This window comes from Marmota flaviventris, chromosome 19, assembly GCF_047511675.1.
Source record: "Marmota flaviventris isolate mMarFla1 chromosome 19, mMarFla1.hap1, whole genome shotgun sequence".
NCBI classification, from domain to species: Eukaryota; Metazoa; Chordata; class Mammalia; order Rodentia; family Sciuridae; genus Marmota; species Marmota flaviventris.
In genome coordinates this window covers 32,856,515-32,873,347 of record NC_092516.1, presented here as the reverse complement: position 1 = coordinate 32,873,347, position 16,833 = coordinate 32,856,515, and the positions used below count along the sequence as shown (strand labels likewise).

The following is a 16,833-nucleotide window of genomic DNA, read 5'->3' as shown; positions in this document are numbered from 1 at the left end:
AAACCCCCCAGTTCAGTTTAAACAAAATCTACAATGCCCACTTCTTTTGCTCCTTAATCTGAACAGTTAAGACTGAGCAACTCCTGCATGTCGTCCAAACTATTAGGTGCACTTCATCTGGAGGAAGCTGTACACCTCTGCTGGGTCCAGGGAAGGCTGGTGATTCCTTCCAAGAGCAGTGTTCAGACTGGGATCCCAGTCCCCCAACCCTGCCAACCCAGGCTTTCAACAGACCCTGCAGGACGAGGACTGGGAAGTCCCCTTCCACCACCAGTGGTTTCAGGGTACACCTGCCTCCCTCGTTCTTCCTGGAGCACAGGGTCCCTGTGCCACCTCTTACAGACCACAGGAGTGGTCAGCCACTCTGGCTCATGGCTGCCATTGAGGCATAAACACTGCTCTGTGGCCCCTGTCCTCCCCACTCTTTACATCCAAGTGGGCAGGGTCCCTGCTCCTTCACCCTGCCTGGTCTCTCATCACCACCATTCAACGGGGCTCAGAGGAAACACCTGTGGTTAACCTAAACCTGGGCCCAACATGACCCCAGAGGTGAACCTGCTAAAAATACTCTGCTTTGACTGTTCCCAAGCCAGCAGGAAACTTGTGGTCAATTTGTGGTAAGAATTACTGCACAATCATAAAATATAATCTAAAATGATAAAAGAAAATGATAAAAGTGTTGGGTGCTTTTTGCTTGGGACCATCTGTGATGCTGCTGCTGCTGGGGTGGGTTTAATTCTTTTGCTTAATTTACAAACTCCCTGAGAAAAGGATCCTCTCTCTAAACATCTGCCCCCCAACATCTATCCACCCACACACCCACCACCTATCTGTCCAACGATCAACTACCCATCCATCCACCTACCTAACCATGATCCATCTACATGTCTTCCCCTCATCCATCCATTCATCCACCATCCCTCCACCCACCACCTACCTGTCCACCCACCCATAATCCTTTCATCTACCCACCTACCATCCATCCATCCAACTACCAGCCACTCATCCACCCACCATCCATCTACCTGCATATTACCACCTACCCACCATCCATCCACTGCCCACTCTCCACCTACCCACCCACCATCCCAACTGCCCACACACCCACCCAGGCGTGATGGTCCCAGTGACTGTGGGAGGCACCACAAAGGCGCTGGCAGGGGGCCCAGAATCTGCCTAAGGAGACAACATTTTTGGCACCTGAGCCCAAGGTGGGCTTGGAGGACAAGCCAGGGCCAGGCATGGGATGGAGACCAGAGGTTTCTGGGAATAGTGAGACGCAGGGACCCACAGACAGGATGCACAGGAAGGGGGCCTGTGGGGAGCCTGTTCAGCAAGCCAAGCCTCGGCTCCAGGGAACAGAGGTGGGAGGTCCCAAGGGCATCCCTCCTTCCTCCACCTCAGGGAGCCTCTGTCACACCCCAGGCTGGCCTCCCTGGTGCTTCCCATGCAGAACACAGAGAGGTGTGGCCTTACCTTTCCCTGCAGAGACACAGCCCAGACTGACAGGCGGCCCACGGGCTCCTCTGTAATCTCCCATCCCCCGACAGAGAGGTCATTAAAGGGGTCAGGGAGTTCCTTGGGGTCATCCTTTGAGGGGATCTGAAATGAGGAGGTGAGAAGCAGTGGCTGTCACTACCTGGGCAGGCCCCACATAGCACCGTCTCCTGCCTGTCCCCGACTCCCAGCACATGATTTCCATTCTCAGCTTGGCCCACAACAGCCCGACTTCAGGAAGGAGGCAGCCACAGCACTGCAGGCCCCTGGCCCTGGGTCCCCTCTTCCCTGCCCTATCTGTCACCAGGCCTAGGCCATCCCTGAATGGCACTGCTGCTCCCCCGTGAAAGGCAGATATGCCACGGGGTCTTAGCCCTGGCTTCCCAGTGACCTCACTGTGTGACTCTTCTCTAGAATGGGGCTGGTGGCAGAACACAGCCCTGCAGGTGCAAACCCTCCACAGATACCCTACTCTCCTGGCTTCTCCCAGCCCAGCGGCCAGCGGGCTGGGCTGGCACCCGTGAACGCTGAGGCCAGGCCTCTGTCCCTGAGTTGGAGGTTCCTTTGGGTCAGGAGAACAGCACTGAAGCTTCCGGTACCTCCCTTGGTGGGGGAGAGGAAGCCTGGGGGGGGCGGTTCTCTGAGCTCCTGGGTTGTGGCCTGGCTTAGCTCCCTGTGTGGCCATCTCCCAGATGAAGGGATATATGGTGCAGGAGGTTCTGGAACTGGAAACAGCTCCAAGGAAGGACCCAGGGAGGGCATGGTGTCCCCTTGTGCACAGGCAGGGGTTTGGGGATGAGGCTTCCTTGACCCTCCTGCCAGGGGTCACTGTCCCCAGAACCCATGCCCACCCCATGCCCAGTCAGGAGGACCTTGGCCCAGGTGTCCCGGGACTTGTATCTCCTGTACCGGATCCACTTCCGTCGCCGCACGCACGAATTCCATTTCTTGTCTCTCGTGTAGGTGGCGGGAAAGTCAATGGCATACGTCCACCCCTGAAATGCCACGGTGGGGACTCTGTAAGGCTCGGGGGGAAGTAATCTGAAGAGCCAGGGAAGGTGGGGAGGGAGAGGAGGGAGCAGGACCTGAAGCAGGACACCCCACACAAGCAGGGGTCAGACACCACTGGGAAGAGCAGCGCTACGGGGACAGGCTGGGACCAACCATCCCTCCCCCAGGGGCAGCCACGATGGGTACTGAGTTCACCTACCCCTTTTTCGGTGGGTTCCCCTCCAAAATTCTCATCCACGTACCAGTCTGACTCCCACTCCCAGTGTGGCGAGGGTAGCGCCACCCCATCCAGCGGCCGGTGTTGGAGCCCACTCACGTCACTCCACTGCCAGCGGTCACTTGGCAGGAGCTTCTCGCAGAAGCCACCCATGGGGTTCCAACGCTGAGGCCAGAGACACAGAGATGGCCTTAGGCCGGAGCCTACCAGGAGGGGACCCAGGTGGGCAGGGCCCCCTCTAGGTCCAACAGGTCCCTCCCCAGCAGAGCCCCCCCCCTCTTATCTCTGGCATGGAAGGTTAGTGAAAGGTGTGCACTGGGACTCGGGAATCAAGGACCTCCTGCCACTCTATCAAAAGTCAGTGTGTCAAGTTGGGCATGGTGGCGCATGCCTGTCATCCCAGCAGCTGGGGAGGCTGAGACAGGAGGATCCTGAGTTCAAAGCCAGTCTCAGCAACAGCAACGTACTAAGCAACTCAGTGAGACCCTGGCTCTAAATAAAATACAAAACAGGGCTGGGAGTATGGCTCAGTGGCCAAGTGCCCCTGAGTTCAATCCCCAGTACCCTCCAAAAAAAGTCAGTGCATGAGGGCCAGACGTGGTAGCACATGCCTGTAATCCTAGCAACTCAGGAGGCCGAGGCAGGAAGATCCCAAGTTCAAAGCCAGCCACGGCAACTTAACAAAACACTAAGCAACTCAGTGAGACCCTGTCTTTAAATAAAATACAAAGAAAGGCTGGGAGGTAGCTTAGTAGTTAAATGTCCCTGGGTTGAAACCCAGGTACCAAAAAAAAAAAAAAAAAAAAAAAAGTCAGTGCATCAGCATGGCCCCACTGGAGAGAACCCACCCACAGCCACAGCCACAGTACTCCAAGAGGAAGGAAATAAAAGGCACGAGCCAGCCTGGCTCCGGTGGTTCTCAACACTGCTAGAGCCCACCCTCCTGCAGACCCAGTCTGTTCTGGCAAAGACAACAGGAGCTTCAGCCCCACCAGCTCCCAATACGTGGATTTTAAGTACAATGAAGAAAACAAATATGGGGACTGGAGGGGAGGCTGGGGCCTCTGTCTCTTCTTTGGTTCATTTTAACCGATAACCCAGGAATCCGACAACCTTAGCTACGGCCCTCCATGGGCCACTACCTGATTCTCATAGGCCTCCTCTCGGCGGCGGATGGGGACATCGTTGGCGCACATGTACAAGTAGACCTGGTTGTCGCACGCAATGCCCCAGCAACACTGCGTGGCTGCGCTGACCCGCTTGAACTCCAGCTGGGCATCCTTGCACAGTTCCCAGTACTGGCCGGCCGTGGACAGAGTGTATACTCTCCCAAAGAGGTCCACCGCCCACAGCACTGAAGTGGGCATGGTGTCGGCGGCTGGAGGAAAACCGGTGGCAAAAGAGAGAGTGTCAGTGTCCTGGTCCCCAGTCCAGGCAGGACCTGGGAGCCCTCAACAGATGGCCTCGTGCCACAGATGGCTCCATGAGGCGCAGGGAGGAGTTGGTGTTCACCCCACAGATCAGAAGCAGAGCCCCGCTTCCAGCGTGGACCGGCTTTTTCTTTCTTTGCCTTTTCTTCCTTTTCATTATGAGGATTTTTTTTTCAAACAGACAGAAAAGTATAAGAAAAAAATATGTAATATCCATGTGCGTACGTCCCCAAATCAAGACCCTTTCCAGTTCTGTTACAGTCTCTTCAGAAACTATATTCTTTCAAAAGAATAAATGAAGTGTATAGATTTGGTGGAATCCTGTCCTCCCCTGAGCTGCTCTCATTGTGACACTCCTATCTGGGTTTGGTGAAGGGTGTCCACACAGCCTGGCTATCCTAGCCAGAGCTGTGCGGGGTCCTCAACAATGTCGTCATCCATCCTGTGTCTGTATCATCTGACTGAATTCTCACAAGGTAAGAAGGTCACTATGTTCCTACTCTTCCGCCAGAATTCAGGTCCTGGGTCCATCACTTTCTAGTGGCATCGAAAGCTAACATGTCCATGCCTGGACTTGCCAATGTTTAGGTCAGTGCTAATGGGTAGGGGCCAGGTGACTCTGTGAACTCTAGGACCCAAAGGTCCTCTCTTACCCTCCTTTTCTTCCTTTCTTCTTCTGCCACTCTCCACCCCTTTCCTCTCTTTCTTTCTTTTTTTAAAGGAGGAAAGATGTTTTGGCTCATGGTTTCAAAAGTGCAGTCCACTTAGAAGAAGTGATGGCCACTCAGAAGTTGGCCATGTCCATAGCTCTGGGCCCCAGGTGAGACAGAAATCATGGTGGAAGGGTGTGGCAAAAGAAAGCAGCCCAGAATAAGACAGCCAGGAAGCAGAGAGCTCTGTTTGGGGTGGCCAAGATCTGCCACTGACTGTCCCCCCACCCCTTGGCTGCTGCTCCTGGGGGTAATTCCCTTGGCTGCTGCTCCTGGGGGTAATTCCTGGAGTTCTAGCTTCTGGCAGGAGCAGGCTTCCTCCTACCAGGGCCACAGAGCCAGAGCAGTGCAGCCAAACATGCAGTGAGGGGCTGAGGCCTGAGGGTAGTAGGGAGTCACCACAAAGGGCCCTGTCTGACTGGGTGGCTCCCAGATCCAACCAGGGAACACTGTCCTCAGGCCAGGAGAGAGAAAAGCCAAAGACAAGCTTACCTCCCATGGGGTTTGGAAACTGGAGCTATGAGGAGACAGGTTTATTTAGGTGGTCAAGGCTGGGCCCTGCTGTCCCACCCCTACAGCATGCCAGAGGCACCCCCATTGTAGAGATGCCTGGAGATAGGACATGCTGAAACAGGAGCATCTGCCGTGGGCAACACAGGCTCTTCTGGAACACAGTGGGTCTGACAAACACGAAGAAGAGTGAAGGTTGAGAAGGAAGTGATGGAGGGGATATGGAACAGGAAATGGGAGGCAGAACAGAAGCCAAGTTCCTGGAAACACCCATGACAGGAAGTAGATGCAGAGCTCAGGAAAGGGACTGATCAGCCTTGCAAAGCAAGCCTGGGGAGACAGAGCTGACCCATAGAACTGCCGACCTCCTCAAGCCCAGGGGCGCCAGTGTCTGCCAGACACACAAACAAATCAGAACACCAGCCCTCTGGAGCCAGCTGAAAACTGTGTTGGTGTCCAGATGCCTGAGTCAGGACCCATGGTGGCCCCAGGCCACCTCACCCTTCCTCCTTGGTCAGGCAGGAAGGTTCTCTCTGATACCTTTACAATGACTAAGAAGAGTGTTCAGAACTGCCTGCACCCAGATGGCCAGGATTCGGGTCCTCACTCCATTATTTTCTAGTACCAAAAAAGTTACCTAACCTGCCTGCAACTTGATTTGCTAATGCAGAAAAGTCAGAAAGGAATAGTGACCTACTTACCTTGTGAGAATTACATACAGGCACAACGTGGATGATCAACATCATTCAGTGCCCAGCAAGAACTCAACAGTGTTACTAATATCATCTTATTACTTGGCATTTACTACCACAAACTGCCACTTATCTCTCATCTCATTTAAAAAATAAAAAAAAATCAAGTTCCTTTCCAGTGGGCCTGAGCCTTGGGCCTCTTCTCTTTCTCTATCAGCACTTTAGAGGGTGGGTGTTCAACCGTTTAATGATAAACGCCTCCACCTACCTCTAATATAGACTGCCAACTCCCTGAGCCTAGACAAAACTACTCTAGGAAAGCAAAGTACTTAAAAAGGAAAGTCACAGCTGAGCACAGTGGCTCCTGCCTATATTCCCAGTGTTTCGGGAGGCTGAGGCAGGAGGATCACAAGTTCAAAGCCAACCTCAGCAACTGAGTGAGACAGTGTCTCAAAATAAAAAATAAAAAGGGCTGGGGATGTGGCTCAGTGGTTAAGCGCCTATGGGTTCAATTCCTGGTACCGTAAATAAATAAATAGTAAGGTCACAATTGGTGGGCAGACATGCAATAGAGCAAGTAAAGGGTCAACAGTATAATGAATAAGACGTGGGTATGGGGACATTCACTGTTTAATTCTTTCAATTTGGCTATATATTTGAAAATCTTCATCACAAAATGTTGGTAAAATGTTTATTTTAAAACTGTCAGTTTCAGCCGTGCGCGGCACATGCCTGTTATCCCAGAGGCTTGGGAAGCTGACACAGGAGAGGAGAATCTCGAGTTCAAAGCCAGCCTCAGTAATTGCAAGGCATTAAGCAATTCAGTGAGACTCTGTCTCTAAATAAAATACAAAACAGGGATGGGGATGTGGTTCAGTGGTCGAGTACCCCTGAACTCAATCCCCAGTACCAAAAAAAAAAAAAAAAAGTCAGTTTCAGTGTGTACAATTATTATGCACCAATAAAAAATTTTTAAAAAATAAATAAAATAGTAAGGGGGAAATGGAAAAAATATCAGTTTCTATGGTGTCATTTTAACACAATTTTGTTTGCAAAGATAGCTCACAATTCAACATGTAAGCAACCAGCCAAGTCAGACTGAGTCTGCAGGTGAAGCTCAAAGAACAGAGACTTTGACTTGTGTTTGATATACTTTCCTTTAGATAAATGACTAAGCAGTAATTTCCTTCCAGGCATAATTGAACCTTATGGGCAGTTAATGGAAGAATACTTCGCTGCAGATAAAAGAAAGAGTGGGGGTTGTGTTTACAAACTCCCTTCTAAATGGAGACCCAGACAGCAGTCACTACCCAGCTAAAGTTGACATGGGGTAAATATCCTTGGTCAGCCACACCTCCTTTCTGCCTCTGTCAATTGTTTCTAGCACCCCCAACTCCTCACATGCTACTTTCTGGCTGTGAGATGCCCAGGCAACCTGTCCTGAGTCATGGGGTCCTTGAAGGGGATTTGGAGCAGTTACCATTCTGAAATCCCGGGGCATCTTTGTTTTGTAGAAGTGGAGCAATGGAGTGCATATCTACCCAAGAAGCAGCCTTCAACTCACCAAGAACTACAAAATGAATTTGAGCTAGACCTTCAGTCAGTCTGCACCCTCAAAGCCATCTGCTTTTCTGTCTCAGTTTATACACAGGTGGCTTCAGAGACCCAAAAGTACCCAAGGCAATTGGGGGTAGAAGTGATCGAAGAAGGGACACAAAACAAGAAAGATCTCCATGCATTCACCTCTTCTGAAGCTGCCTTAGGAGCCTTCCTGAAGAGTTTCCTGCTTATTTTTTTCTGTTAAATTGACACTCTAACTTGGTGCGTACTGGGCTACCAATGCAGTTTGCTGGTTGCCAAGCGCAGAGACTGCTCAAAAGTGATATCAGGGTCCAAAAAGGTGGGAGGAAGCAACAGAACTCTCATTGTTCCTGAAGAACAGGGTCCACCCAGCTCCACCAGGCAGGTGGTGCCCTGAGTCGGCCTGGCTTTCATCCCATTTCCTGCACTTAAACGACAGGTGGTCCCCTGCACTGCCACCAGTAGCATATGTCGGGAAGCAGGGCCCTGACCATCTGCCCAGTTAATCCCATCACAAGCAGATTTGCTCCCACCGCTGCCCAGGGAGAAGGTTAGACAGGCCCCTAGAAGCTCCATTCTCTAAAACCGCGAGGCTCCAGCGATCTCTTTCTCAAATCACTCCAGTCCAAAGGCCGGAGTGGGGGCGTCCTCTGAAACTGCCCCTCGGCTGGCACCTCGGCATATCCCGAATTCCCCGCGCCGGGACAGGGCGGCGCCCTCCAGGTGTGCAGGAAAGAGCACAGGTACATCCCTCCCTCCCCTTCAAGGGTCCAGGCAAACGCAGCCGATGCGGGGTCGCAGCGGCCCGACTTTCCCCGAGGGGCCGGGACTCGAGTGCCCACGACCCTGCGCCACTGCGCTTACCTGGGCCGGCGCCCGGCCAGGGGGGGGTCGCAGTGGATGCTCCGCGGCTGGGCTAGCGGGTCGGAGCTGCCCAGGCCGCAGGCGAGAGGGCGGGCCGGAAGCGGCGGCCAGGCCCGCACTCATTGGCCAATCTCGCCATGACGCACCGGCCTAGGAGCGCGCTATTGGCTGCTGCGCGCAGCCTGGAGCAGGTTTAGGGGTCGGAGGGTCGCGCGCTCTCTCTCTTCCGGGGTCGCGGCGGGTCGGTGCGGGCAGAGTCCACTCTAGCAAGCTCCAGGTCTACACCCGTGGGGGCTGACCGCCCGCCGCCTCCCCGGACCCTGCCGCAGGAGCGGAGCAGGCTGTGTGGACGCGGGGCCCGCAGGCGAGGAGAGGGGGCGGGTCGGGAGGGAGTCTGGGCGCACCCGCCGCAGGCACCGGAGGAGCGCCGCCGCGCCCGCTGGAGGAGGAGGAGGCTGGCAGCCGGTGACTGCGTGGGTTCCATGGAGCAGAAATGGAGCCCTCTAGCACACAGACTAAAGGCTTTACGCTGCAGGAGACGAATCCTAAAAACGTGACCTTGGGACTATAGCATGTCGTGGTGTCAACATTAGGTCACTGTGTTGCTCAAACTGTGTTTCCAGTGACAATCTAATTAAAGCTAACATAGTTAATAATATTAACATGTGAGTGCTTCCTCTCCACAACTCAAAAAAGGTAGGTGTTGATGTTATTCCCATTTTAAAGATGAGGACACAAGCTCAGGGAATGACACACATTGTTTGTTTGTTTGTTTTTAATCAATTTATTTTTTTATTGGTTGTTCAAAACATTACATAGCTCTTGACATATCATATTTCATACATTTGATTCAAATGGGTTATGAACTCCCATTTTTACCTCACATCGGTTACACATCCACGTTTTTACATATTGCCAAACTAGTGACTGTTGTATTCTGCTACCTTTCCTATCCTCTACTATCCCCCCTCCCCTTCCCTCCCCTCCCATCTTCTCTTTCTACCCCATCTACTGTAATTCATTTCTCTCCCTTGTTTTTTTTTCCCCTTTCCCCTCACATCCTCTTATATGTAATTTTGTATAACAATGAGGGTCTCCTTCCATTTCCATGCAATTTCCCTCCCCTCTCCCTTTCCCTCCCACCTCTCCTCCCTGTTTAATGTTAATCTTTTTCTCATGCTCTTCCTCCCTGCTCTGTTCTTAGTTGGCTCTCCTTAGAGCAAAGAAGACATTTGGCATTTGTTTTTTAGGGATTGGCTAGCTTCACTTAGCATAATCTGCTCTAATGCCATCCATTTCCCTGCAAATGCCATGATTTTGTCATTTTTTAGTGCTGAGAAATACTCCATTGTGTATAAATGCCACGTTTTTTTAATCAGGGAATGACACACATTGTAAATGGTGGACCCTGGGGATTTGAACCTACTGCATCTGGACTGGGAGGAAAATGCAGAATGAAAAAGGGGGATGTCTGGTTAAAAAAAAAAAAAAGGCACAGCCTGACACCGTGGCTAAAACAGTGCCACTTAGATCTAGTTTCCCCTGTGCTAGAGTTTTCATCTGGAATGCCTCTCAAAGGCCCATGTGTTAAAGGGGTGGTCCCCCAGCTGGGGGCGGTAGGGAGGTGGGCCTAGTGAGAGGTCTTCAGATAATTGACGTGTACTCTTAAAGGGAATAATGGAACCTCAGCCCCTTCTTCTTCCTCTGTTTTCACTTGTCAGGCATGAAGTGAGTGGGTTTGCTGCCTCACTGAAGCCAGATTTAAAGATAGGTAGTTAGTATAGTTAGGTAAATTGGTCTAATATTGAGTAAAGTAAAGAAAATGGAGGCCATTATTGAGAATGGAGTCCAGGAAATCAGAGCAGCACTTGGGGAAATTGAAATGTTAATGTCCCCAAGGCCCAGAACCCATCCTAAGAAACTGTTAATGAAACAGCTCCCAGCAAACAGGGAACTAATCCAAAAACTGCCCCAGGCCCTTCCTGCCCAGATTACTCCTCCAGCCCACTTATCTCCCACCTGTTGAGCCTTCCCACCTGCAGACTATCACTGCAGGATAAAGGGAAACAAAGGACTTGGATGTGGGGAAAGTAAAAGAAGACCTTAGCTATAAAAGAGGGAAGGCCTCCCCCTCCTTTCAGGTCCTCTTCTTCTGGGGAGAAGTCTTTTCTGCTGTCCTTTAATAAAGCTTTTACTTTCCACTCTACACTTGCCTCAGCATGCTTCTCTGGTGTTTTACTTCAGCATTCGGGGAAGCAAGGACTCCTCACTGGTAAATAGCAGTAACATCATCACAGGCTCCAAAGCAACAGGGCCAGTAGATCATGAAACCTCCCAAACTGAGCCAAAACCTTTTCTCTTTCTAAGTTAATTATCTTTGGTATTTGTTGCAGTAGTGGAAAGCTGAGGAACATATTCACTTGTCTGCCTTCTTGCTTCTTTCTGAGAATGCAGATTTTTCCCTGACAATCATGGCTGGGAAGCCCCAGACGGGCCAACTCCAGTGGAAGAGAAAGAAGGACCCTCCTCTTAACCCTGCATGTCTTTGTGGAGCCCTACATCTAACTGCGACCCTCTCTTAACACCTATGAAATTAGTATTTGTGGATTTCGTTGGGAGATTTGGGTAGACCCTGCCCAAAGTGTGAAGGCTCAAAGAGGCAAAGGGCTTCCTCAGAGGAAGCATAGCATACTATTAGCAGAAGAAGAATGAGTGGCCACTGTACTGCAGAAACATTAGTGTGGAGGAGGAGAGACCTGGATTCTATTGCCTGTGACACATCCATTTTTCCCCTTTGGTCTCAGTTTTCTTATTAAAAGAGGCATTGATGGGCTGGGGTTGAGGCTCAGGATGGGGTTGTGGCTCAGTGGTAGAGCGTTTGCCTAGCACGTGTGAGGCCCTGGGTTTGATCCTTAGCATCACATAAAAATAAATAAAATAAAGGTATTGTGTACATTTACCACTAAAAAAAAAAAAAAATAAGATATTAAAAAAAAAAAAGAGGCATTGATTAGGTGCTCTTGATGGCTCCTTGCAGTGCTCATATACTGTGCCAGTTCCATACCAGTTTCCTTGAATTTAGGGTCTGATACAGCAGACCTGGGACCCCTGTCCTCTCTACCCCCCAGTTCTTTCATTTTGTGCAGATCTAGCTCCCTTCAATGGTCAGGAAGTCTATGTTTTTTGCCCTCACCACAAAGAATAATCCTCATTCCTATTTTGCTTTATTTTTACCTCTTTCATTTCTTGTTTCCTCTGTCTTAACCTTGCCACTTCTTTCCAGGCCAGACAGTGGGTTCAGATCCCAGCTCTGTCAGTGTGAATCACTCAGGCTGTGAACCTGAGTCCTGGCTTGTAAGTTAACGCTGTCACTTGCCTCTTTGGGTTGTTGGGAGGATGAAGTGGAGAGAATGCAGCATCCAGCACAGTATTATCATATCCTCTGCATATTTTGATTTAGGGTACTTGGCCATTTGCATCCTTGCTCACTGCTTAGAGTTCTAGAAACACTTGAGGAGCAACACAGGTAGAGGACTGTTTTCTGGATGAAAGACTTCTTGCATCTGTGTGTGGTGCTGGAGACATGGAGGGATGGCTAAGGATTGAGGGAGGAAGGGCTACTACACTGCCGAGATGGTTGCCTGTCAGCTCGGATCTTGCCCACCAGCTGACCCTCCTTGGTAGCCTCTTTTCTGCCAGTTCCCTGAGCTTTGAGGCCCCAGCTTCAGCAGAAGCTGGCCCTGCCCTGTTCTGAGTGTAGGCTTCCTACACAGAGCACCTACTGTCTGAGGTGTCCTACTCACCTTCTTTCTTCCTGATCATTCTCATTTAGCCTTCAAGTCTCAGGGCAAAGGTCAGCTCTTACCAGAGGGGAAAGTAGGCGTGCATTTTCATGCCCTCATAATTTGTACATTCTCCATTCTGGCCCTTCACATGATGTTATAATTGTTTTCTCTCCTGTTTCCCTGACCATGCTGTGAGATCTTTGAGAGAGTGATGTTTTCATACATATTCGAATGTCTAGGGCTTAATGATTGGCTAACCCATGACAGGTACTGCATTTATACTGAAGGAAGGAATACAATGCCCCCTCACCCTGCAGAAAACCAGCAGGTCATGCACTGAAAAATGTTGGAAGAGCCGCAGAGAAAGGGCAGAGATGAGTCAAACTGGCCAATCGGTGTCTGTCTCCCTGTCTCCGCTTTCTCTCCTGCCTGCATCAGCAGTGTATGTGGCCATTAGCTGGAGGGGGAAGTGGTTAGTCTTTCTCTTTTTTGCCACGGTTAGATTCTTTTTACTTCTGTGAAAGCTTACTTTCTGGGAGTACACTCTTAATCACAAGTGGTTCCCAGTATAGTGTTTTTACTTACATTTTGCTTGCGGTCATGCCTCCTTTGTAAAGCCAGTCACATGTCTGGCAGTGAGCCTTGTCCTCCTGAGTGGACCCTGGCCAGCCCTGCTTCTTGGCTTTGTCTGCCTCTTCTCCCCGCTTGGACCTGGAGTGGTCCTCCTTCCTTTACACTCTGCTAATTAAATCAAGTTCAACACTTGTTTTTTCCTTGTGCCGATTAATGTGCTAAGTGAAGCGGCTAAAATGTTGTTCCCCCGCCCTCCCCGATCCCTGGCAGGGCAAACCGTCTGCAGGAAAGCAAAATCTGAAATTCATGTCCAGGTTCTTATATCAAAACACACACAAAAGTGCCCTGCAGTGAAGTAATGTTTTATTTCTAAAAACACAAATAAATAAACCACCAAAGATTAGAACCCTAAATCTTCTAGAATTTAAAACAGATAAACAGTGGACCAGACCTAGAAGTCAATGATAGTCCCTTAGCCCTGTCTAGATTAGTCTCAAGTTTGAGACTAACCTAGACAGCTTAATGAGATGCTGTCTCAAAATAAAAAGGTCTGGGGATGTAGCTCAGTGGTAGAGTGGATTATGTAAAGTCAGTTGTGCAAGCATGGCTGAATGAGACCTTCCTTTGAAAGACGTTTATAGATTTTCCTATGAGTTATGTTCTTCCTTAGCACTATTGTCTCTTCACATTGGCCAGAGATATTTTCATCTCAGGCTGAAAAAGCACAATAGGAAAAGAACAATATACAAGAGGGCCGGAGAGTCCTCATGCAACCTGTGGGGTTTTGAGTTCTGTGCATACAGGTGTTTCATTAAGGGTTGAGCAGGATAAACTGATATGGTCCATGGTAAAATACAAGGGTCAGGAGTAGAAGGAAAGCCAGCTTTACTCACTTAACAGAAACTACTCTCCAGGAAGCGAGATAAAACTTGTACTCCTACCTTTATTTAAAACCCCTACTCTTTATGTACTGGTAGACACACACCCTTCTGTATTTAGGAGGAGGCTGGAGCTTGCTTTATGCATGATTCTCTTCTATGCCACATGACTGCTATTGGTGGATAACAGTTTGAGGAGTGTCTAATGATGGTAAAATCACAGGTTGTCTTCAGAAACCCAAGTATAATCCATGTATGTTATACCTATATGTGAAAGCATACCTGGGTTGGGGTATAGCTGATTGGTTCAGTGCTTATCTAGCACAGTTGGGGCCCTGGGTTTAATCCCTAGCATTGCAAAAATAAATAAATAAAGGGAACATGCCTCCTGTATATTTTGGTTTTAGAAATATAATTTGTTGCATCAGTTATTGAAACTAAATGGTCTTTCATTGTACTTGTGTTTTATAATCATGTACACAAATGAGTTTTATTAGGATCATTACTCCAGGTGATTTTTTTCAATCCTAAGCCTCATCAGCTCGCTCTCCAACACAGAAATGGAACTTTGCCAACTGTTGCTGCAGGCAGGATTTGCCCTCCACAGGACCTGAAAAGGCACTTCCTGGTCTCTGCTCCGCTGAGCCTCACAGGGCACTGAGGATTCTTGCCACCCAGCCAGCAGGTGGGAAATTCTATAATATTCAGTTATGCTTCTCTAAACCTCTTCAAAAGCCAGTCGTATACAGTGATCAGAATTAGATGAACAAAGAAATAATACATTTTTTTCAACGAGAAAAGCTTAAGGAAATTGTATAGACACTTTTGAAAGTAAAAGGGGATGCTAACTAGATGATCTGATAGGACAAGAGGCCTAAGCCTAACTAAACATATGGCCACTCTCAGGATAGATGTACAGGAGAAAAACAGAATAAACCTTTTAAGAGATAATAAAGGAAATATTCTACATGGGCATAGCCTGCAATCCCAGCTACCCAGGAGAGTGTAGCAGGATAATCTCAAGTTTGAGGCTAACCTGGACAGCTTGGTGAGATGCTGTCTCAAAATAAAAAGGTCTGGGGATGTAGCTCAGTGGTAGAACACTTGCCTAGCATTCACAAAGTCTGGGTTCAATCTCCAGTATCAAAAAAGAAACGAGTAGAGTGCATGTCTCTCATGCACAAAGCCCTGGGTTCAGTCCCAGCACCACAGAAAGAAAAGGAAATATCCCAAAGATCTTGAAATAAGGAAGAATTAGAAAAAACCAAAGACACAGCAGGGCACAGTGACACTCGCCTATAATCCCAGCAGCTTGGGAGGCTGAGACAGGACTGTGAGTTAAAAGCCAGCTCAGCAACAGTGAGGCACTAAGCAACTCAGTGAGACCCTGTCTCCAAATAAATAAAGTACAAAAAAGGGCTGGGGATGTGGCTCAGTGGTTCAGTGCTCCTGAGTTCAACCCCTGCTCCCCACTGGAAAAAAAAAACAACAACAACACAAAAGGAACTAACCTTAAAGAAAAAAACAGATACATTCAACTACTTTAAAATCAAGAGCTTTTCTTTACAGACACCATTAAGAGGGGGAAAAGGTGAGCACAGAGTGAGAGAAGGTATTTGCAACACACAACCAACAAAGAGCTAGGATCCAGAACACAGGAAGAAGTGCAAATTGTGGGGAAAAGACCTACATGAAGTGGGGGGAGAAAAAGGCAAAGGACATCAAGAGGCATTTGGAAAAAAAGAAAAAAATAAATGGCCAATAAACACAGAAACTGCTCCTCCTCAGTAGTAAGCAGGGAAATGCTGTCACTGGGGAAATCAGTGACATCACCAAGAAAGGTGGAGGTGGGAGCTCCCTGAGGCCTTAACTGTACACACAGCAGAGAACATCAGGGAGTCCTTGGCAGCGCTGTTCCTAACAGCCCTGATGTGCATCCCCAGTGGGGTTGGTGGATAATTGTGATGTGGTCCTACAGTGGAATATTTTTGGTGACACAAAATGAATAGGGTACAACTAAATGTGACAACATGAATGATTCTTGAACATGTGCTAAACAAAACAAAAAAACAGTCTTTGTGATCTCATTTATATGTGAAGTTCAAAAACAGCAAGAACTTCATCATAATGGCTGAAGGTGTGTGTTTGATGATGAAAAATAAGGTACCCAGGCAAAGTGTGCACTCCTGTAATCAGAGCCACTGGGGAGGCTGAGGCAGGAGGACCTAAGTTCAAGGCCAACCTCAGCAATTTAGCAAGACCTTGAGCAACTTAGTGAGACCCTTTCTCAAAATAAAAACTAAAAAGGACTGGGGATGTAGCTCAGTAGTAATGTCCCTGGATTCCATCCCTAGTACAAAAAAAAAAAAAAAAAGAAAAGAAAAGAAAGGATTAAGGCAAGGAAGTATTACCATAATGTTACCTTTGGAGTACCAAGGGGACATGTAGACCTGGGGGTGTTCCAATTCTTGACAGGGGTGATGATTATTTAAGTTTAAACTGATTCGCAACATTTATGTCCCCTACACACTTTGTATTATGTTTTATAATGAATTTTTTTTCTTTTTTCTTAAAAAGGACATGGTAAAAGCAGCTGTTTTTACATGATTTCACATGAATGACATGACTAATCCAGTACCATATCCAATTGCTTAAAATGCCTTGTCTTGAACAACCCAGAGAAAAGACAAGATAATGGGCCTTGGAGGGCCCTGGGGTGATGGTGACACCATCTCTTTCATACATAATTTGATTCAAAATATTTACATAAAACCAGACTGGAGGAAGCCGGAGACAGCCATTTGGAGCACGTTCTTTGGGCTGCGGACTCTGGAGTCTATCATGCTCGGCCACTCCGGTGCGGATGAAGCCGCTGGGGCCGAAGGGATGTCACTCCCTGGATAAGCTGCTCGGGTTTCACGTTCCGCCACCACCGATTCGTGTATGGCCGTGGTGGTTTTCCGCGCAGGAACTGGACCCCTGGCTGGTAGACCCAATTTTTGGCCAAGACGGAACCGTACTCTCGGAAATGGAGTGGATGAGCCAGGCTTTGCTGAGGGTGGACCCAACCGACACCGGGGAACTA

The 16,833-nt window shown here is 48.9% G+C and overlaps 1 protein-coding gene and 1 long non-coding RNA gene across 4 annotated transcripts in view; one reads left to right on the top strand and one right to left on the bottom strand.

Annotated features, from left to right (window-relative positions):
• Tecpr1 (tectonin beta-propeller repeat containing 1) overlaps positions 1–8,622 on the bottom strand; it is a 29,301-nt gene extending 20,679 nt beyond the window's left edge. For all 3 annotated transcript variants that reach the window (XM_071605718.1, XM_027953215.2, XM_071605717.1), the window contains exons 1-5: positions 8,513–8,622; positions 3,868–4,103; positions 2,708–2,890; positions 2,370–2,492; positions 1,477–1,602 (exon numbers count right to left, since the gene is read on the bottom strand). In XM_071605718.1, coding sequence (XP_071461819.1) covers positions 1,477–1,602; positions 2,370–2,492; positions 2,708–2,890; positions 3,868–4,092 — 657 coding nt within the window. In that variant the 5' untranslated portion in view covers positions 4,093–4,103; positions 8,513–8,622. The remainder of the gene's footprint in view (positions 1–1,476; positions 1,603–2,369; positions 2,493–2,707; positions 2,891–3,867; positions 4,104–8,512) is intronic.
• Positions 8,623–8,706: 84 nt separating this feature from the next.
• LOC114106360 (uncharacterized) lies at positions 8,707–16,607 on the top strand. Its single transcript, XR_003585178.2, has 3 exons — positions 8,707–9,208; positions 14,281–14,433; positions 16,326–16,607. It is a non-coding gene; the product is annotated as an uncharacterized lncRNA (long non-coding RNA).
• Positions 16,608–16,833: the final 226 nt, after the last annotated feature.